General features: G+C 34.8%; 1 protein-coding gene across 13 annotated transcripts in view; it reads right to left on the minus strand.

Moving 5' to 3' along the window:
- Positions 1-7637: 7637 nt before the first annotated feature.
- The window catches only part of LMO3 (LIM domain only 3), a 75292-nt gene continuing 59285 nt past the window's right edge, over positions 7638-23644 (minus strand). For 11 of the 13 annotated variants that reach the window (XM_070619217.1, XM_070619218.1, XM_008534998.2 and 8 more), the window contains 2 exons: positions 19512-19637; positions 7638-10536 (listed from right to left, as the gene is read on the minus strand). In XM_070619217.1, coding sequence (XP_070475318.1) covers positions 10431-10536; positions 19512-19637 — 232 coding nt within the window. In that variant the 3' untranslated portion in view covers positions 7638-10430. Of the gene's footprint in view, positions 10537-15074; positions 15230-19511; positions 19638-23644 lie in introns of those variants that run through there. The other 2 variants (XM_070619219.1, XM_070619214.1) reach the window with 2 other exon arrangements.

The following is a 23644-nucleotide window of genomic DNA, read 5'->3' on the forward strand; positions in this document are numbered from 1 at the left end:
GATAGGCAGAAAGACGGTCAGAACTTCCTTTATATCCAAAGCAGGGATCTGACATTATCTCCTCAAGGTGAAATAACCTTGAATGGCCTGACATTTGCACAATGGCTTTCTTTTTGATCTGTCTGTAGTTCCAACTAATTACTTGAAAATACCTCTGCTATTTCCCTGCATCCTTCTGCCTATATTATTTTATGACAGTCTAATAAGAACTCAGCTTTCCCGAATGACCATATGTAAAATTAGATAAATTGTAATATTCTAACGGAAATGCTAACTTTATGTCAAAAAGTCAGGGTAGAGTTTTGAGGTTATGTAAGATCAGAGAGAAAATAAGACACACATGCTAGAAACTTTACCTTCTTGCTTCTCTTGTTAGAGGATTATGGGTTCTCATGTGACAGAAGGGAGCTGAATTGAGGGTAGGACGGATTGAAACCATAATGTTGGGTCTTATAAACTCTGTGCAAAATTTCCCTTCTTCAAATCAGGCTAAGGCTGAAACCATATGATACACTTAATAAAATTTTCCAAGTTTCTGCAAGCAGGTATATCAGATAGGGATTTCTTTGGGCTCCATGTAACAGAAACCCAAGCACAGTGACAAGAGGTAACTCAACCCCAGTGATAAGATGTCCTGAAGTAAGCTGGACAGTTGAAGTTCAGGTCTGGTTCAAATCTGGTCTGCTACAGCGGCTCCACAATTTCATCAGTGCCCAGACTCTTTTAGATTTGCTATTGCATCCTCCTGATCATCTATGCTTTAGACGGTCAGTCCACCTCTATCTCACATTTACATTGCAGACAGGAAGAAGAAGGAAACAATAAAGAGGAAGGAGTAGTGTGTATATCAGGAAAGCCAAAAGTTGCCCAGCAATCTTCTATTGACTCAGTTTTATATCCCATTGTCCAGAACTGTGTCAAATGGCCATCTCTGGATGCAAAAGATGTTGTGAAATGAAAATTTTTGCTTTGGCATCTCACTGCCCTATATGCTCTTAGTAAGAATGGAGGGAAAAAAGGATATTGAGTGGGCAGCTAGCAAGGTCTGCCACACCAACCAATAGCACTATGTTTCATTTTTCCTTAAAAGCCCCCAAAATTTCTAATACAAGAATATAACTCTACACTTTTACATGAAATGTAGTGTTGCTTACATCCACAGTCATCAGAGAAGATACAAGTGCTCTTATTTTCTCTTTTCTAGGTCTGTTTGTTACATTAACTCTAATAATTTAGGGTCAAAATCCCCAAATTTCACAGTCATGTTTGACCTTTCTCCACTGTTCTCTTCACATATAGTCCACTGTCGTATTTGGTAAATTTTGCCTCTTTTCCATTGCTTTGCCCTTCTGTTTATTCTCCAATCGCTAGTAAGCTGTGTAGGTACTTATCTCTTTCCTCAGTTTTTACAAAGGTCTCTTGACTAAACTATCAGCATCCCCTCCTGGCCCTCCTTCGTCCACCCTGTACATTTCAGTTTGAGTTTGTCTTCTTGAACTTTGGCATTCTTTATACTATATATTTTTTCAAAATCTTTGATAGCTTTCTATTGCCTATTAGCTAGATGAGTCACCACGAGACTAATTTCTTGGTGAACTTAAATTAAGGGCGGTCCCTATAAAAACACCAACATCCCCTCCATCATTCAATGATTCTTCAAGACTGAATATAAATGCCTATTGTGAAGCCTTTCCTAAGGTGCCCAGATAGAATGAATCGCTTTCAATGAAAAACAAATTGAGTTAACTAGGACTAAGAAAATTGTGTTTGAGGTAAATTATAATCATGTTTACCTAAAAACTAATCAAGGTCTGCAAAAACCTGATGATAACAGAATAGCACAAATACGGTCTTATCAAATATCCTCAGTGAATAGTGAGGTAAATTCTTGCAGATATGGGTGGTTATGTCACACTCTCACCTCGATTTATTAGTCTGTATCTTTATTCTCCTCTTTTCAATGTCCAACTAATGTTGTACAGTACTGATACTCTCCCTCTAAGTGATTTCTGTTACTGTTGCTTTTACACTGCGGTAGTTTGGCCTCTGAAGTTTTCAAGTTGAATATCCTTTTCTGCAACAGTTCACCTTTTGCTCACCTTGTGCTGCACTCTGCATTTTCTCTCAAGCTCTTTATTTTTGGCTTTCTGGTTCTCTAAGGCAGTGTTTTTCAAAGCAAACTTTTCTGATTGACACATACAGTAAAAACTACACACACACACACACACACACACACAAATACTTGACACATAAACTACTAAATGCACCTGTAATGCATTTGAGTCTATGAAAGCCATGAGTCTATGATTGTACTCAAAAGAGAAGTTAATGTAAAGTATAAAAAATACTTATAATGCGAAAAAACTAAATATAATGGGGTATGTACCCTGTTTCTTCTACTGAATGTATACATATTTATACAGAATCAATTTGTGTTTGTCTCTATTTTCTAAGTAGAGAAGATTAATGTAGAAAATTATAAGTCAAATCATGCCAAGAACACAAAGCACACAGGTGGTAATGCATTATAATCAGTTCAAAAGAAAGTCTAATAATTTGTGCAAGAAAGAGGATTAGCTGAATGTCCTAATAGAAAATTTGACTGAATAGATTCAGTACCTTATTTCTTGGGAGATAAAAATCTTTAAATGATCCTATAGCTTATAATGAGATATAAAATGACATACATAAGCTTCCAATAATGCTAACCCACATCAATTTGGGAAAAAGCATTGAGTTACAGGAAATTATAATCTATGTGAAAGACTTAGACTTAAAAAAGTTCCTTTAGAGGCCAGCCCCATGGCCTAGTGGTTTAGTTTGGCATGCTCTGATTTGGTGACTTGGGTTCAGTTCCCAGGCACGGACCTACACCACTCATCAGCGGCCATGCTGTGATGACAACCCACAAACAAAACAGAGGAAGGTCGGCACAGATGTTAGCTCAGGGTGAATCTACCTCAAGCAAAAAGAGGAAGATTGGCAACAGACCTTAGTTCAGGGTGAATCTTCCTTAGCAAAAAAAAAAAAAAAAAGATTCCCTTGATGTAACAAGAAATGCATAATTACTAAACGGTTGGCCAACTTGATGAGCACTGGCTCAAGTCTGAATCATTTAGGAGAGAGTAGCTCATTCTCATGCTGCAACCAAGGTTTATATGGTCAACAGCACAGATCCTGTAACCTCAGCCAGATGAGACAATATTTTCTAATTTTTAAAAGGATTTACTAGGGGCCAGCCAGGTGGCATAGCGGTTAAGTTCGCACGTTCCGCTTCTTGGTGGCCTGGGGTTCGCCAGTTAGGATCCCAGGTGCAGACATGGCACTGCTTGGCACGCCATGCTGTGGTAGGCGTCCCATGTATAAAGTAGAGGAAGATGGGCACAGATGTTAGCTCAGGGCCAGGCTTCCTCAGCAAAAAAGAGGAGGACTGGCAGTAGTTAGTTCAGGGCTAATCTTCCTCAAAAAAAAAAAAAGGAATTATTTACTATTATTGTAATCTTAGAAAGATACGCAAAATATAGAAATATTCATTAAATTAATAATTTTGGTTACGGCTTTAAGTCGTTTTTTTTAAGATTTTACTTTTCCTTTTTCTCCCCAAAGTCACCCGTACATAGTTGTGTATTTTTAGTTGTAGGTCCTTCTAGTTGTGGCATGTGGGATGCCACCTCAGCATGGCCTGATGAGCAGTGCCATGTCCATGCCCAGGATTCGAACCTGTGAAACCCTGGGCCATCAAAGCAGAGCACAAGAACTTAACCACTCGGACATGGGGCCAGCCCCTATTTTTTAAAAAAATGTTTTGGCTCATTGAGAATTTCTGCCTAGTTTTAAAGTACTAGAAGCTTATTATATGGAATTTTATTGAACTATTTAGAAGAATTTGACTAAGATTCTAATCAATGTTTAAATGGTTGGATCTGATTTATTAAATTTACAAGTTTGGGTTTATTAGCTCTTTAAATGGTGTACAAATGTTTAGAGAAATTGCATTTGTTAGAGTTGTATGTTTAATAAATTGGGCATTAAACAAAGAATAAATAGCAATGAACATTATAGTTCATGCACCAGTCTCTCAGGCAGAAAAAATTTAGCAATGCCTAGAATGGTGCTACACACGTTATAAGTCAAGGTTAACTTTCAGACAACCTAGTAATGCCACCAAATGTGGGCTCTGAAAAGCTTGATGTTCTTAAGGTATTTTAGCAAATCATGTTGTAGTTAACCTAAGCTATCATACAACTAAAAATTTCTGGGGCTTCCACCATGTCTGCTAGGTTGAGGAACAACACATTGTTTATGCAATCCAATTTGACCACGTTCCTCCGTGATTCTCACAGCTCTTCAGTTTAGGTACTAAATCATATGCCAAAAATACAGGAATACTCTCGTGTGGTGGAAGTTCCCATTAGGACCACTTAATCTGGAGTGATTTAAGTTCAAAAGGACCCCAGTATATGGAAGTGACTGCGGTAAAGGCAGCAAGCAGTTGAAGCAGTGGAAGGAAGAATGTCTTAGAGATTTTTCTGTGATAATATAAGGATGTAAATAATCGCATTTTGCTCTGATCTGTGTTCAGGATAACTGCTCTGCCCACTATTACTTCAGCCTGGCTTGCCATTGCAGTTCTGAGACTGAGTTCCTTAGCTATATGGCCGCTGACTTGGATCCAGCATCCTATACAGCTTGTGTATTTCAGACCAGTGAACACACAGCTTGACACAGATTGCTATTCTGACTTTAAGTTTGTTTTCATTATCTTATGGAAGTAAGTTATAAAATACCAAAGACAGGTAGCATACTAATTTTATTACCTTGACTTCTGAGACTGGTCTAGCCTCACCTCACCATGGTATGTTTATCCTGATGCAGAAAATTGCAGCTTTCTAATCCAAGTTATGCTTGAGTCTATGCTGACTGCTTCTTGTTCCTGATACTGCTATACTGGGGATCCCCTATTCTTGGTATGCTGGCTTTGCAGACTCAAATAAATTCCCAAATGCTGTGGTTGAAAGAAAGAGCTCCCAAGTAGAATGCATCTAGGAAAATACGGTCACTCTCATTCTCAATTTTCATCTTTAAAGATGACATTAACTCTGAAATGTCTGGAATTTTTGCTCAAGCATTTATTTAGAAAATAAAAATAATAGTGATAATAATAATAATCATGACAACTGTATAAGAGATGATCTATATGGCTAAGCCCTACAGCCAGAAAACCTATGTTTAAATCTCACTATTTACTTTTATTTAAAAACTGTAAATAGGGGTAATAGTACTTATGTTACAAGGGTGTTGTGGAAATTACATGGGTGTGGAAAACAGCCTGATACATGGTAAGTGTTTAGTAAATGTTAGTTACTATTAAAAGCTATTGAAGGTGGTTATAGGATGTTATATGTTACAAATTAACTGTTTTATTTTAGGTTATTTAAATTCTTCTGCAGAAGCAGGGTTTAAAAACATTTGGATAATCTGTTATCTGCACATTTCTTGCTCCCATGTTTCTTTGTACTATGTCCATTAAATTTGGTAATAGTTAATGGCCACCACCTCACCAATAGAGCCAAAATACTCTGTAATCAGTTCTGCTATGCCAATTTCATGAGTATTCAGCTCCTCAGCCCAGAATACCAATTGTTTAAAAATGCAATGAATTCCAATTCACTTTTGATGCCAATGATCTGAACCAAACATGAAACCTAGTTGATCCAAGAGGATTGGGGTTTTACAATTTTGTGCATTACGTGATCTGCACACTCAAAACAGGAGAATGTTTGAATTTAACATATTTTCCTTCTCAGAAAACAGAATTCTTTTAATTAAAAACATTTTTAAAAATTTCAGTATGTGTAATTGTTAACACCTGCTATGTGTTACCAACAGATGTTTCTTAGTTACCTAAGGGAACTGTTATAATTATTCTATAAGCTTATTGGCATGGAATTTACCAAGATAGTTGGGAAACTTTCGTTGGTGACTTTGTAAGAAATGTTTGATATTTCTTCTAATCTCTTCCCCTCTTGCTGTCAGTCCCCATACACCCTCCCCAACCGGGCCTACCAAAACCAAAAATGTCCTTTTTTGTAAACCGAAAACATTTACAAAACTGGTCATGCACATTTTAATCTGCGTGAAAAGTTACTGAAATTAAATTATGTGCATTCTAAAGCATTGTAAAATTTACTTTTAAGTGTTTTAGCAGCTAATCCTTACAATGTTCATCATGGAAGTCTTACATCTTAATTATAAATGTAAAAGTAGACCTTTTAGAAAGAGAATCCCCTTCTAATAGCTTGGCTTCAAAGGAAGCTAAAAACGAGACTTTTATTTTTCTGACCATTTATAAGGTCTTATAAGCAGTAGACTTCCTGAATTCTTCATTTAGGATACTAATCACATCACTACCTACAGGCATGTGCTAAATATGACACTGGTTTTAGCCAAAGAACAGGCCAATCACAAATGATGAATAAAGAGAAGCAGCTCCATTTACAAAGGCTGTTTCCACGAAGCTCTATTGTAATCACAGTGATCTGAGGGTGACTCATTAATTAATTGATGTTCTTTTTTATTATGTGCTATTGAGTTAATGAGTAATTTGTGTGAGATAATTCTCTGAACACATTGATTACTTGAGAGATTTTTCTGGTGCTTTCAATGACATGCTGAATAGGTGGAAGATGGTATTCGCTTTTGTGTGCTCATCATTAGTAGGTTTGAGATGGGTACAAACCAGTGCAAAGACACCTTGAGCTTATCTGATGTATGAAGTACTTCAAGTCTCCCCAGTAGGAGGCTGAGTGCTCAGGGCAAGGCCTGTCACATAGTAGGTACTCAATAGATGTCAACTGAAATAAGGGTTATATTCAAGCTTTGCTTTCTATGACCTTAAATTGCTCTAAAATCACATTTAGGAAACATCTATAACAGTGTTTTTAAGAAAAAGTAAAAATCAAAAGGCTTTTGCTAAAATTGTATTCTGCACTAACGGCCTATTGCAATAACCATGCAGATTGTTTTCGCAAATTACTGACGTACACACCAAACATATTTGGACCCTAACATTTCTATGAAATTGTTTAAGTGACTCTTTGGAGAGTGGTTTGCCTAAGGTGAGAGTTCAAAAGAAACCACCTGTGTATGGGATGTTTTACTACAGATATAATTTTCAGCACCCTGTTTCAGTTAAGGCACAATATCTCTTCCCTGAAAATGGAACATCTGAGTTTTTTGTTTTAATTCATTATACAGGAAATAAGAAATTTGAAATTTAGTCTGACAACAACATAGTTGCTTTCAGAAAGATCACTTAAAATTTGTATAAATGTACAAAATTGCACCCAGCAATTGCTACCTTCATTTTTGACAGTTTTATTTTCCCTACAAAAGTAAATAGCAGTAAACTACCTCGTTCAGAGATCCTAAATATAACATTTGGAGAAAGCATTTGAGGTCCTTTAGCTATGCTTGTTATGATTTACCTATTGAGAGTGTCCTTACACAATTTTTTTCCTTTTTCATGAACTTAACACATGTTGTCTAGATATCATCTTGGATTTTGCCAATTAAGCGCAATCAAATAGTGTAATACCCCTTTTATTAAAAACATAAATCCGAATATAAAAAATGAATGAAAGAATCCAGCAGATATTTATTAAGCAAGATGAAAGTGAAATTACAAACACAGGTCAGCTTTTAAGCTCAGCCAAGCACTCTGGTGGAGTGGAGGTGCCTGGTCCTTCATCATAGGCAGCCTATATGAGATGCATGTTAGGAAGGGAGCTTTCGCTGCTTGAGAAATCAAAGCTCCATCAGAGGTGTCCTACTGGAGGCAGCGATAACAAGCTAAGTGACGTCAGGTCTACACAACACAAAGAGGAAAGTTGACAACAATTCAGGGACTTTGAGTAGTCAAGACAATTAGCATAGTACTTCAGGTCAAAAATGCTACTATTTATGGGCAATTAGCTGTAAAACGGACTATTTCTGTTGTTTCACAATTTCATGGAGATTAAAGATAATCTAAAGAGATTAAGGCCTTAATCTTTAATCCAGGTGAGTAATTTTGTTTGTAGTAAAAAGCAAAAGAATTAATTCCCAAAGGATTAGGCAAAAGAAAAGGCAGTAAAAATCTTGTTTGGTCTTTGGGTGGCAAGGAGCACTGAACAGCTTCAAGAAGCTGAGAGCAGTTTGTTCCCAATTTACAAGTATTTTGACATATTGATAAACATAGGCAAAACCATTTAAATCTAAAAACGATCATTTGAAAAAGATACTGACAATTAAAATTTTACATCCACATGAATTGCAAACAACTCTTACTGGGGACTAACAGGGCTGCTTTATGAAAACCACTTCTCACGTAAGCCCCCCTCCCATTTGTTTTGTTTTGTGTTTTTGGTTTTGGCTATGCAAGTCTTTTCATGAAACAATTGTAAGGCTCTAAGGCTAGAATAATAGTTATTTTGTGGGCCCCAAATAGCTATTTTTGAAATTCTTTTTTCAGTATGTCTCGAATTTAGGGGACATGTGACTTGAACACTCTTAACCATGAAGCATTTGTAAAAATACATATTCACTTTTCACAGAACCATTTTCTTAAAAAATGAGAGGCAATATCCAGATTCACATGCATGTTCATAAGAAAGCTTTGTTTTAAAACAACTCAGATCCACACCAGCATTATTTTCAGCCTAATATTTTGGCCCCAAACCAAGAATTCAGGTATCACATTTAATTTTCATTTGCAATGCATAGATTGGCAGAACAAAATATGTATGCAAATAACACCGGGAAATACTGTCTCCTATACAAGTGATCAAGAAAAAGTAAAGCAAGAAGAAAACCCACAGCACTAAATTTGCTTGAGTAAAAATATGCTTCATTGTACCTGTGTAGAATTAGATTTGTTGAAAAGTAGTTAGTTCTATTACGGAGCAGAGGGAAAGAAGCAAAGTGTGAGCAATGCAGAAGAAGGGACCATAGTCTTACTTTTATTTCCTTAATTGTAATTTAAGTAACCAGTCTGAATAATTTCTGTTTCTAGATAGCTTTCTTCTTTATCAGCTATCACATAGGTAAAGGAATAATTTTTCACCTTTAAAAAATGGAATGACAGATTTCAGCCTAAGTGTGATATATTCTGAGTGGGTAATTACTTAAAGAAAGCCATGAAGAGTAAGACACGTCAAACTTTTAAAATGTTCACTTTTGAACATTAAAATAAGTGGCAGGTAAATACAGAAAAATATATAATCACCAGTTCTCAGCTTTTTATCAATCCCTTTGTTTCTTTTCTTCTAGAAGATTCTGTGAGCACTTTGTTGCTCTGATCAAAAGTACCTTCACTACTCAAATATCATCATAGCTTCAATCTGCATTATCATGGTTTCAGTAGATTCGCACTCAAATCCTTTTAGTGCCCAAAATTTATCAAGCCATAAAGTTACTAAACCCTTAGCTCTTATGGAGAGAGCTGGGCAAAATTTGTACAGAAATTTAACTTATCATTTTAAAATTATCTAATAATTGTGGTAACACTTTTTTAAAGTAACCCTTTGGAAAAATTTTAAATGATACCCAAAGGCACTAGTTCATATAAGGGGTGAAGGGCTGAAAAATATAAATCAAAGCCATTGTATAGGTAAAGAGCACAAAACAAGGATATTAAAAGGATAACTGTTAAGCTTTAAAGTTATTCTACAAATGGCACTTTTCATGTTGGTATAAAATGAAAGTGCTTTAAGATGAAATTTTTATGCATTTTTTTTAAAGCTGATCTTTAACCCCCAGAAAATAGGGGATTATAATGAGACACTGATAGACTCTAAATCATAGTGGCAATTATAGTGGATGTTGCTAAAATGCTTGTGTGTGTCTTTATTTTTTAGTATTTTTAATGTTGATAGACTTGCTTTATCTATATGCGTATCATTAGTGAGATTTGCTCTTCAACTCTTTACTAGAAAGTTACAGCTCATTTAAAATAGCTGGTAGATACAGAAAGCATAAATATACAGTAAGTTTAAACACTGATTGTACTAAATGCAACAATACAAAGAAGCAAACAGAACACAAATGGTAACACAATAAAACTGTATTACATTTGTGCTTCAAATATTACAATACATTATATACAATAGTCCAAAATAAACATCTCATGCCAAGTGACACAAAAACGAATAGCAAGCAAAAAAATCCAGCAATATGTACATTACTTTTTTCTTTAATAATAAACATTCAACTCTGAACTGGGGCAATTTCACTACATAGAGATGCAGTCCGCCTTTTATTCCGTATAACCATCCTGCTTTCCTATATCTACGCTATTCAGTAGGTTCCTGTGTCAATTCTTATATACATGTGGAGCCAAAAGGATAAAAGAATGTAGTGCTTTGTATTCTTAATCGGGTGATGTTGATAAATCAGCGAACCTGGGGGGCATAACCTTCTTTCATTAAACCTTCCTCGTAGTCCGTCTGGCAAAGGATCATGTTATTCTTTAGGAAAAATTTGTCTCCAACACAAAATCTGAAAATAATTTAGAAAATAAAATGTGTTAAGATCATTTCACTCACGTCTAAAGATTTGAAGATTTCTTTTCCTAATAACAATTTCACATGGTTAATTCCCTGAATTTAAAAGCTTAGCTTAAAAAGTGGCCTTTATTGTCAAAATTAAACCATTTAGGTTATTTAATGAAACACTACACACAAAATTTGAAACCTTACCTTTATATATAAAAATCATAGGAACATGGAGGAAAACACCTGGGCCAGCAGGTAATTTTTTTTTTTTTACCACATTGGAAAGAAAATAGAACTGACGTATATTTACACTCATTAAAATAAAAGAAAGAAACATAATAATACTTCACCACAGCGATTATGGAGGATTTCATCATTGGCCATTTATCCACTTTATAAAAAGAAGGAAAAGGCATTAAAATGAATCTCATGATTAGAAAATAGCCTATTTTAAAGCTTCCCATTTAAAACTTCCTTTTACTCTGTTATTAAAATGTGATTAAATTCTAGTAATTTGGAAGTGATTGCTCTAAAGTAAAGTTGTTTTAGCATCAGACTCTGATACTGGGCCATATTCCTTTGTTTGTAGCAAGTTCACCAACTATGAAATAGTAAATGTCATTTCTTAGTGCACTTCCAATTAAACCAAAGGGAATAACCTGAATGAACTTCTTAATATTGATGTGATAAATAAACTAGTTTCCAGTAGCTAATTATGTATTTTATTCTATAAAGCATTGTTTAATGTGCAAGATTGTAATGTTTTTAATAAGTGCTCTTTTTGTATAATTTCCCAGTGGTGACACTTTGGACACAATTAAGGTCAGAAATAAATGCTTGTGCTTTTTCTGGTACATTTAACAATAAAGTAACTCTGGGGAGATCTGTATATATTTTTAATTGTAACAATTTAACCTTCAAACAGCAGTGTCTGGTAGAGTTGACCCAGTAAAACTACTTGTAATTATACAAGTTGACCTCACTGACCTTTGACAGTGGTCCCTCTTTATCAGATAGTCAATTTCGAATGATGTTTAAGCAGAAATCTTAGTGGCTAGATTAAATTGTGTCGTGAAAGCCACCCTTTAATGTTTTGTGAAGTTGAAGTTTTAAATGAGGAGCACTTGGACTGATTTACATTTGCAAAGATTGGGATGCTAGACAAACAGTAAACCTATTTATTTTCCAACTGGGTAGCTCTGGAAATTTATCCTTCTTCTAGCTAAGTAGATAGAGGGGAAAATAGTGTAATAAAAAAAGTAGATTGAAAAGAATTAGCTTTCCTCTTAAAGGAAAATTGGTCTGTTTATTTGTGGAATTTACTTCTTTTCCCTGGGATTACTGCCTGCTGATGATGTTGATTGAAAGTACAGACTATGTGCTGATCTTGAAATCCTGGAGTCGTTTGTGGTCAAAGCTATTGGATACAAAGAACATTCAAGTTTGGACTTACATATATCTTCTTTTTATTCATTGCAAACTATAAACTTTAAATATTGTGCTTAAAAAGTGGTGTTTGAATAAACCAGCATTTGTAGATCATCCTGTTCACTAAGATATGTTGAATAAAAGGAAATATTTCTTTTGCTGGACAGGCCTAAGTAGCCAGATTAGATACTTATCTTTTATGTGAGATTTTTATCAAACAGCATGTAGAATAAATTTGACTACTGTTCAAAATTTTTCTATTTATGTTACTGTTGAAATTAATTTGAACTGGCTAATAAGCTAATAATAAAATATCACATAAAAAATAAACGAACTCAATAAAACACTCTTGTATTCCAGCTGATGCTACTGAATCTTTTTTTTTAAAAAACCAACTAAACCGGAAATACTCTTTCAACTTCATATTGTCTAAAATTTTGCTTTAAACTTTTTAACAAGCCCTCAAATTCTATTAGCTATCAAATAAAAACATGTTTTTTCTCTCATGTCATGTCATGTCATTCTTACCATCGGAGACCTTGAAATTTATATAATTTTTATTTGTAGATTAATACAGTGAGAAAAGCACGGAACCAAGAGCCTAGGGATCCAGTTGTCAGCCCTGCTGCTATAACATGCCCAAAGCCAGAAATAGGGGACATTTCATACTTTCTGAGTCAGTTCTCTGTGTGTAAGATAAAACAGATACATCACCGGATTGTAGGGATGTTAAAATAAGAAGTATGTGGAAGGCAGAGGAGCATACAGCAATGAACAGGGTTCAAATCCCAACCTTCCAATTATGATACTGAAGACAAAACTTCAGTTTTCTTATCTGTATGATCAGTAGCATTTGTAAGTCTGTGGAAATGTAAAGCCTTATCTCAATGTTTAGAATATAGATAATTCAAACAGCCACCTTTTACAAACTACTTACCATGTGCTAACTAAGCAGGTACATACATGATCACTTTTATTCCTTATATCTGACCAAGAAAGGAGATATTATCATTGTCTTTTTCAGATGAAAAAACCTAAGGCTTCCTAGTAGAAATTGAAAAACCTGCCCAAGGTTCCATAGCTAGGATGTATGTTGTAGAAGAATGAAAGGGACCAGGTCTCTTTGGCTTCAAGACTCATGTTTTTTTGTGTTTTTTTTTTTTGGTGAGGAAGATCAGTCCTGAGCTAACATCTGTTGCCAATCTTCCTTTTTTTGTTTGATTTTTTATTTTGATCTCTGCAAAGATTGTCACTGAGCTAACATCTGTGCCAGTCCTCCTCTATTTTGTACGTGGGACGCAGACACAGCATGGCTTGATGAGTGGTGCATAGGTCTGCGCCTGGGATCTGAACTGTGAACCCTGGGCTGCTGAAGGGGAGCATGCAAACTTAATAACTATGCCACCGGGCCAGCCCCAAGACACACGCTTGTACCTGGAGGCAGAAAAGCATGTAGACTAAGAAGTTAAACCGTTTTTTTGTATGACTATTATTCCTTTGCATAATTTTTTAAAGTCTGCCTACTATTTAATGAGATGTTAAGATAAATGGAATTCATCTAAATTAATCCTACCTGAAATATTTTGTTACTAATACGTCGTCTACTGGACAAAGTGCATTTGATGTGCATTTAAATTTATACTTAACGGTCAGGATGAAACAGAACATAGGTGAGGGATGTCACATGTACACATATGACTAAAACAAAGCAGCCTTGAAAGTGATGGTCAAGAGCAGATTATGACTGGTATGCAATTAGGATCGGTGTCCTCCTTCAAGATGTTCCATATATAAACATGAAGAAATTAGAGAAACAGCAGTGCAGATATTAGACACCTAACAAAATAATCTATAACTGTGATTTTGTAAGAAAGGCTAGTTTCCAATGTTATATAACCAGCTCCTTATAAGATTTAGCATTTACAGAAAAAATATTATAAAAGCAGTGCTGGCCAGAGGATACTGTAAGTATATTAATAGATCAGGCTAAAATTCCAGAAAATAAACTGATAATCCTCCTTGTAATCTAACCCTAATTGCTTGTGGTAAATCAGTTCAATTAATTTTGCCTTCACTTAAAAATATGTTAAGAAATAAAAAGATGCCCAATCAGATTATTAAACCATCTAATCTTGACGTTTTGGAATTAATAATAGATTTAATTTCCAGATATTCTGGAGTGATTCTAGTTGAATTCATATGGTCTTAGAGACTTAAAAAGTACATAAAATAAGTAAAATTAATAAACCACCCCCATAAAATATGGGGCTCAGAATAGTTTTGAGCAGGTTATCAAAGGCCCTGCTAAGAAGCCTCCGTTTGTAACATCCTTTCTAAGAAATGAAAATGTTAACTTAGTCATCTTCTTTCCCTAAGGTTAGTGACTGTCAATTATAATTAATTTCCATCTCCACAACACTTTAAAAAGAAGAGAAATTCAATCTGTATTTCCGTCTCTACTTTCCCATTCAGCATCCTCAGTTACTAAAACATGGAAATTTCACTACTGAACCTTATTTTCAGTAAGAGGTGCAGGTTATATATACTTAGTGTCCCACCACTATACACTTGCAAATTTACTGCCCTTTTCCAATGACAGCCCCATTGCCATTACACACTTTATTCCTAACGAACTTTTCCGGATCATGTTACACTACACATATGTCAAATGTAACTATAAATTATTCCAAGTCTACCTTACTTTAACCCCACTATATCTATTCACATTTATATCTACTTAAAAAATAAAATATCCTTCTTGAAACAGACCAGGGTCCTCATACTGGCCCTGAGTCCAGACTCTAAAACTAGACTACCTGAGTTGAAATCTTGAGTCTACCATTTTCTAACTGTGTAATCTTGGGCAAGTTACTTAAATTTTCTGTACTTCAGTTTCTTCATCTGTAAAATGAGGCTAATAATAGTACCTACTGATGAGTTATTGTGAGTATTAAATGAGTTAGTACACACAAAACAGGCTAGTGTTTGGCATATGATCAGCACTATATAAGAATTTGTTATCATTATTTGCTAATAATAATGCTTTCATCCTTGTGTAAGCTGTTCTCTAGCCAGTGACATTTCTCCCTCTTTTCTATCTACTTAAATTCTAAAAATTCTTTAGTTTCCATTTCCTCCATCCATACTCCCTGGCCATGTCAACTCATTCTGATCTTTCCCAAAGTACTTACTTATTGGCGGATCATTTACTTTGGCATTTCAAACTTTCTCATGAATGCGTAACAGGTTTCCCAGTCTGGACAGCAGTGCTGAGGTAGATAACCATGAGTTATATTTCTTTTAAACCCTTTAAAAGGCCACCATAAATTGTACTCCTACTTGAGGCAAGTGGTCAATAAATATTGGTTAAGATAGATTTATTCCAGAACCAAATAGCTTTAAATAACAAAAATATTATAGATGGAATAATTTAAATTTGTATTCATTTTTACTTCCATTCATTGACTTCTTACCTTTACAATTTCATCTCCTGCTTCTCACTCCATTCCCCACTCCCTATCACTACCTAACTCTATCTCTCTGAGCATACCAAGCTACTTTTTATTTCCTGAGCATATTAAATCTTTTCACACCTCCATGCTGTGCATTCTGCTCCATCTATCTGGAAATCCCTTTCCTCACTGCTCCCTGGCTTCCTCATCTTCCCTACTCCCCCACGAGACACACTTCCTCTGTCCCAAACAGTCCTAGGGAATTCTTTTTTAACACCCAGCACATCAATCCTTTGATGCTTGCCTAGGACTTCAAAAGGATGGACCTCTCTTCCCTTGGTATAGATCTGTTTAGCATCGATTACACTCTTCTGTGAGTCTTTGATGTCCTGTCTTTCTTGTAGCTCTGAATACCTCTAAGAGAGAAACTGGATTTCATTCACTTCTATTTCCAGAGCCCAGCACAGTGCTTTTATTCTTTAATGTTACACAATTCTACATATTTGAGGCAATTTCATTACAAACAAGCATGTTTTCTTCTTCTCTTATAAAACCATCATTTAGATCTACGGAATTTTCTCAGATGCAGGTGCTTATCCACCTTTAAGAAATTAACCTATTACACAGAACTTTCCTATTCTGGAATGAGTTTCAAGTTATCCTACGAGACACTCAAAATAACCTTCCTCTGTTCCTTTTACACTAGAGAAACTTCTAGATTTTTAATTCAGGATTCACATTTTTTAGCCATACCCCCTCTAAAAAGGGCAGACAGGGTACGTACAAGGGACAGCAAATCCTGAAAGGTTGTTATTACTATATTTGTTAAATATTCAGAAATGCTTTAGATGTTAATGATATTTTGATTTGAACATTAAGAAGAAATGACTGCTAGATAAAATTCCTAAGCATTTATCCTACCACAATTTCAGACATCAATAAAGTTTGCTTAGTTTTAAGTGCCTATAAATTACCTATTTGCCTTGTGTTTCACTTGAAAAGGTACAATACTATGACAATGATTTGACTACTGAAAGTATAGGCTCGTGTGGCATATTGGAGAGGATTTCCCAAGCAAACGTCAGAGGAATAGGAGAATCTCCTATATTGAAAAGCTTCTGTATTCAGAGTAACAAAATTTGTCTGCTTTGCTTGACTGATGAAGATTAGCTGACTTCTTGCATTAAAGAAGTTTGTCTTGTAGGGGCTGAAGTGACAAGACAATAACTAAGTGCTAATTGTGCATAACCAGCACTAAAGATATGCAGTCCCATTATGGCAAGTAATAAATGAAGTGAACACAGAAATATATTAGGGACTTTAATAATGATACTAGAATAGTATTTTGCCTCAATAAGAACGTGAACAGTTTTAGAGTCCAAATTTAGGAGTGTTTGTCTTACTTGACTGAGTTCTATAGAGGAGACAGACTTAATTGTGAATGCAACTTTTTATTTCAATAGTGAAATAAAATTGATATACGATTTGTAAATAGCATTAACAACCTACAATTACTTTGCATCATAATAGAATTTAGGCTGGGTTTAGCACTTGAGTGATGTTTTAATTTTCTGTGTAGAACATGGATAATATAGGTAAGCCTGCCTTAATAGAAATATGGACAAAGAGCATAAACAGGTAGTTCCCTAAAAGAAGAAATATCAAAGGGCTGCTAGTAATCAAATAAGTGCTAATTAAAAACAATAATGAGATATATCTTTCATCCCTCAAGGTGACAAGGATTTCTTTTTAAATAATAATTCCCAGTGTTACAGTGAATGTGAGGGAATGCATAGCTTGTACATTTCTGATATGAGAATAATTGGTATAACTTTTCTGGAGAGCATTTCAGTAAAATATAACATAAGGTTTTAAACTATTATACACTTTGTCCAATTAATTATGCTCCTGTGAATTTATCCTGACATAGATTTGAGTATTTATTTATGTCCATATTATATTAATAATATTGATAATATAAAAACTTGAAGAAACAATCTATACCTCTGATGATAGAAAACTGATTTAATATATGAAGCTCTATTCATAACACTGAACATAAGAAACCTTAAAATAACTTAAAAGAATTCTTAAAGGCAGGTAAAAAGGCATACTATATTAAGTGAAAAAATCCAAATATCAAACATTAGGATTCTTCCCTCTCCTTTCCTTTCAGCTGCTTAACTGTGGGTATAAAATAAACTACATGCTATATATCATTTGTCAAATATGCATAGAAAAATGTGTGCATATACATTTTTAGCTATACATCAAAATATTAAAATATTTTCTTTTACAATAGTCAGACATGGGACAATGATATTCTCTATCCCTTTCTATTTTCTAAATATTTTACTTTGACTATGCAATCTTTTATGAGGAGAAAAGCAGGAATGTTATTGTATAAAGATAACTCTTGTTAGTTAATGCTATTAATGAATCAATGTGACAAGCAAAGAAATATTCTAAATTTACTGCTAATACACCTTTAAAATGTATACACATACGCGTACACATGAATATCAATGTGTCCGTATGGATGTATGGATACCTGTGTTTGCGTATGCATATCCTTACAACAAACAACGTGTGCATTTGCTATTTTACTTTTGGCTAAATGTCACCATGGACAGAATTAATCTACTTTGATTCCAAGCATCTATTGGGGAGACTCAAGATGCTGTAAGATGACTTCTTGAATTATTTCCTGGGTAAATTATATATTGCAAGATACATTGGGCCACATTCTGTACATCTACACCTAGCACGAGACATTATTGCAATACATACTATGTGTAAAAACCAAGTTAGTGGAGTATTATATGGTAAAAGTAAATTATAAATATCAAGGTCAAAGAACTAATTTTTGAGAACCTACTGTGTTTCTGGTACTTATAAATTATTTCATTTAATTTTCAAAATCTGCACGATAGGTGTTAATGTCTCCATTTTAAGGATGTGGAAACCAAACTCACAGAGATTAAGTATCATATGGTGGGGCTAGAATTTGCATCCAGTTTTCACAGCAAACATCATATTCTTCCTACTAGTCTACAGAGCCTCATAGGAAGACACTGCACTGAACCGTAAAACAGGGCAAATTACAGTAACTGAGGACTTGACAAAACTAATATTTACTGAGTATATGCTATGTTCAGGTGTTTTCACACTTGCGTTGAATTTATTTTCACTAAAATCCATCAAGGGTACTAACTGTTGAAAGTATTTTTAAAGATAGGTACATTTTAATATTCTAATATCCTCTTCATTTGTCACATAAAACAGGTATCAGTAGTATATAGTTCCCACTAGAAATAAAAGTTATCATTTTCAGTAAGGAAGAGAGAGATGACGTCATAATACTCTGAGACAAAAGAGTTCTCTGAGACTGACTAATCCAGCTCCCTTACATTATAAATGGGAATCTTGGGGTCCAGAAAACTAAAATGGTTGGTTTATGGTCACACACTTAATTAGGGGCAGAGTCCAGACCCGAATTTAGGTTTCTAGATTCGCTGTGTAATACTCTTTCCATTCTCCAATACTGACTCTCCAATGCTGATAATTGTTTGCTTATTAATTATATCCAGCCTCGTTCCCAAAGAGATGTAAAGCAACTTAAAAAGTACATATAAAACAAGGTTAAAATCCAAAATAAGAAATCAAGAGACAGGGCAACTGTAACAAATATGAAAAATAAGATGAATACACATTACTAGTCACAACTTCCTCTATATTTTCCTCAGTGCAAATTGGTTTGCTCAAAGAAGTACAATAAAAAAAGAAGATATTTTAAACTTACTTTTTAAAAGACAGAAAAACAATTAAGAAAAGAATGAATAAGAAGACTAAAAGTTGATAGAAGCATTTTGATTTCCTATCACATCCTGTTATATGATGCATTTCTTTTAGGTAGAAGTGTAATCTCAAGACCTTTCCCCTCCGTGGTTTGTTTCTGGCACTGAATGAATGATTGCAGGAAACAAAAATGCTGAGATTAATTGCTTTAAGTAAAGTGTACTAATATAATTCCTACCTATTAAATAAATAGCAAAGAAAGGTTTAGCATTTTTCAGAATCCAGAAGGAAATCTGCTTACCTCTGATTACAAAGCTGACATGCAAAGCAGTCCAGGTGGTAAACATTGTCCTTGGCCCGCATCACCATCTCAAAGGCAGGGATGAGCTTACTACAGGCAGCACAGTTTCCCGTTACGCCGAAAAGCCTAGAACGATAAACATTTTTTTCAAACTCTTACAGGGAAATCTGAGATGGTGACTAGAGAAGACATTAATAACACCCTGTAAAGCTATCAATACACAACACCTGATGATGGACACAAGTGGGTTTTATCCTAGGTGTACACACAAATATTCTTCTGTGATACATACTCAGTTGACCTTTCTTGATGAAAATCACATCTTGTTTGAGAAGAAAAGGAAAAGACAAGTACATTAGGAAGCTTACATAACCACACACACAAGTCAACAGGGGTGAATTCAGAGCCAAAATCTTCTACTTGCTAGAATATACAGTAAATATAAAAGTAATGCAACTTTGATATTAGTGCCACATATTAAACATTTTAGTTGGAAAAGAAATCCATTTGAATGTCTCACTGTTTTTTGGCATCTAGTTACTAAAAGGTTTGCCATTATTATTAAAAGAACATTTACGAACAAGCCATTTAAATAGTCAAAAAACATTAGAGGCACTGTACCTTATGGCCCTATCCTATAGTTATAGCTATGATTATATTGTTCAGGTAGCACATTAAAGTAAATGAGGCTGTAAACTATATATAGCTAGACCACGAGTAGAAATATAATACACTGGAAGAAGCACTGGAATCATCTGGAAAAAAGGTATTTAAAAAAAAATCCTATTTGCTGTAGATTCCTGAAAATAGTTATCGTAATGACCTAAAAAATAGTGCAAAATAAAATGTCTCTATAGTTGCATAATGGGAGGAAATAAAATATTTTATCCATTTGCACTGGCAATATTGAAACCAAGTTTCTTTAAAGTTGTTAATGGTGGTGAAGAGTTATTATAAATAATATTCTGTGCATAGTAGTTAAGGCACTTTTTAACTCGGAAGCAAACTAGATGAAAAACACCACATCTGCCAGTTTTCTTTTTTCTCCAGCATCGGGCTGACAGGAGAAAAATATAATGGCTCTCATGGGAAAGACCAAATTAAAAGCAGTTCTAAACTAATGAATTCAAAGGTGCTATGGAGAAAACTCATTTTAGTTATAAAAATGTACTTTAAAAAATCTTAGCCTTTCATTTTATTGAATTTAAGGATTACGCACAAATATGCTGAAGTTTCTCTTCTCATTACTTTCTATATACTCCAAAGATAGGTCTGTGCTTAAGCCATGCATATTCATTTTCAAGTTTATAACTATTTCCTCTTACCCAGAAAATGACAATTGTTGGGAAGAGTTACAAGAACACCTTCTAAGTGTTGGCAAAATGTGTAATAAGTGTTTATGCTTATGTTTTTTGAGTTTGCCTCTTGAAGAACATAAGCGCCTTGAGGGTAGAAACTGTAAATGCTTTTCAAACAGTTTGCTAGCATAATCTGTGCAGTCGATCAAAAGTAAGCAAGGTTTATACTCAAGAAAACTAAATTCAAAATAGTTCGACACTTATTTTCCTGAAAGAATTTTTAAAATGTTTTAATACGCTTATTTTAGGGACTATAACTCTAATAACCTTTGCCTTCTCATTTCATAAGCCCTATTTTGGGCAGTAATTTTTCTTTAAAACAAACTTCACTGAAAATGTAATATCTTGCCTCTCCTACTGTCATCATTAAAAATGAAACCATCACAAACAAAAGCTTTCATCCTATTCTTTTGTCAGCAGAATTTTTTTTCCTTCCAACATTTCACATTTCCTTTTCAGGGTATTCACATGATCTATTCAGGACTCACATCGCTCATGTGTGCCGTTCGTTTCTCCTGTTCTTTCATTATTATTTTTCAGAAATAAGAAAATCTTCGAAGTACTTTATTCCATGTATACAGACGCACTTGTGGATATAAAATGTGGTTTGGAGGAGAGAAAGCAGTTTTTAAGAACGACTCAGTTTGCTTATTCCTAATAAACATACACACAATGCCAGTTTGAAATTCTGGACATAGTTTCCCCCAATTTCAATTGCTCTCGCTAGCTGAGCATTTATCAGCTACCTGATTAGAATTTGTTTCCACACAAACCATTGATCATCAGCCTATTACTAGGCAAATGACAGTTAATTACCCACTACATTAACCACTGGGACCTGAGACCTGCTTCTGCTGCCATCAGTCAACATGATAAATGTGGCAAGTTCAGTAATGCATGGCCAGCCCTGAGCTGCCTGCTATACTGTGAACAACCCTCAATCTCACTTCCAGGCCCAGGAAAATCTATGGCAATCTGCATAATTACAAGCTCTGGGTTAATAACAGACAAATGATTTGTTGCATCTAAACAAAGTCCTTGGAATGGTCCCGGTCTCTGGTGGCTGCCCGTACAGCAGGCTGCCACTAGTGTACTTGCCACTACAATGTGCACAAAACCCTTCTCTGACGTCCTAGCCTTCCAATTTGTTGCCCTCCAATTTATGGATTCTGCATATGTGATTTTTAATCATTAAAGGACTCTTGAAGCAATATTATCTTAATTATTCTCTGCTGTAACCAGGGAATTAGGCTTCAGATAAAATTTTCTTCTTCCACGCACTTTCCCTGCCTCACTGGAGGCCCCATCAGTTTCCATCTACACCTGGACTCTGAAATCCTAATGATGAATTATTGCCCCTTTTCCTAAGAGGGCGAACCTTACAAGGGAACATTTTACTGAACTGTCAGCTCACAGACTGAGTGCGGAGATGCGGAAATCTGATCTAATTTACTGCAAAACGATGCATTTGTTAGACTTTTTCCTCAGTTTTGTCCAAGGATCAAGAGATCACGATGTAGCCACATTCATGCGCTCCTTTTTCTCAGTGGGACAAACTCAAGATTCTTGGGGAGAGGAAACAAAGTCCTATTTTCCAAAATGGGGTTTTCAAAATATAGAATGTTATCCTTTGGTTTTCAAACATGACATTTGGATTCTCAGGGAAAAGGAATTTTTATATATATCAATTAAGCTTAAGGCTTGCCTAGTCCTCATTTGTAAGATTTTTTTCAGATATGTCTAGGAAATATTCAAGAATAGTCTCTTAATTATCTAATTCATTTAAACTATTCATAATCCTGGAAATTCTTGTAACCCCTTCCTCCCCAGTCTTTACTCCCCGGCTCATTTATAAGGATGTTAACACTGATCCACTTTTCTGTTCAAGTTAGAGATCTCTGTAATCTCTTGCTTCCAGTGCTTACACAGTCTCATCCTCACGTAAGTGGAGAGTCTAAGTGTAATTATTAAGTAGTACACTGAGACAGGCAAAGTTTTATTTAAAAAAGGAATCATTGTGAAATTTTGACCTAAATCAATCATAAAGTACCAACTCATAAATTTATAGTAAGGAAAAAAGTCATCGATCCATTTTGCTCATCTTAAGATGTCCTGCAGATTATCAAACTATGGCAGGGGTTAATTTGCCAATTTATGGGCTAGATTGTTCCCTACCATTTATGCTCATAATAGGCTTTAAGCAATATGACCTTTATCTTGTTTCTGACACACTACTAAAAGTAGATGTACAATATAAAAAGTGACAACTATCATCTATACAGTATCAGTGCATATTATAATTTGCAGGAATCCCAAAGGATGTTTCTAACCCTTTTCCACTCCATTTTCACTTTCACTGCCTAGTATTGACAATCTAAACACAGACACAAAGATAAAAACCAAACAGACAACTTTCTTATGGGTATGAACTCAGCCTATCTGTATATCTGTGTATGTGTAAAACTTCCCACACCATAGTGAGCACACATAGAGAAATAGTTAATAATTTTTGTTTATGGGTGGCATAGCAAGAAATAAGACAGTGCATATTTATATTTTTTACAGGTAGCCAGAAAATTTCGCATTTTTACTAAATGTTCAACAGCTTTTGCAACATAGACATAAATCAGGTGAATTCTGTAGGGTTACTATATATCCATTACTAAAGTTCCTGGGGGTGGTGGGAGAGAAAAACTCAAGACATATAATCATTTAACATAGCAATAATGAATATGGTTTACTACAGGCATCAGGGGAAAATGAGTGTTCATTGTG

The sequence above is a fragment of the Equus przewalskii genome, chromosome 5, assembly GCF_037783145.1.
Source record: "Equus przewalskii isolate Varuska chromosome 5, EquPr2, whole genome shotgun sequence".
NCBI lineage: Eukaryota > Metazoa > Chordata > Mammalia > Perissodactyla > Equidae > Equus > Equus przewalskii.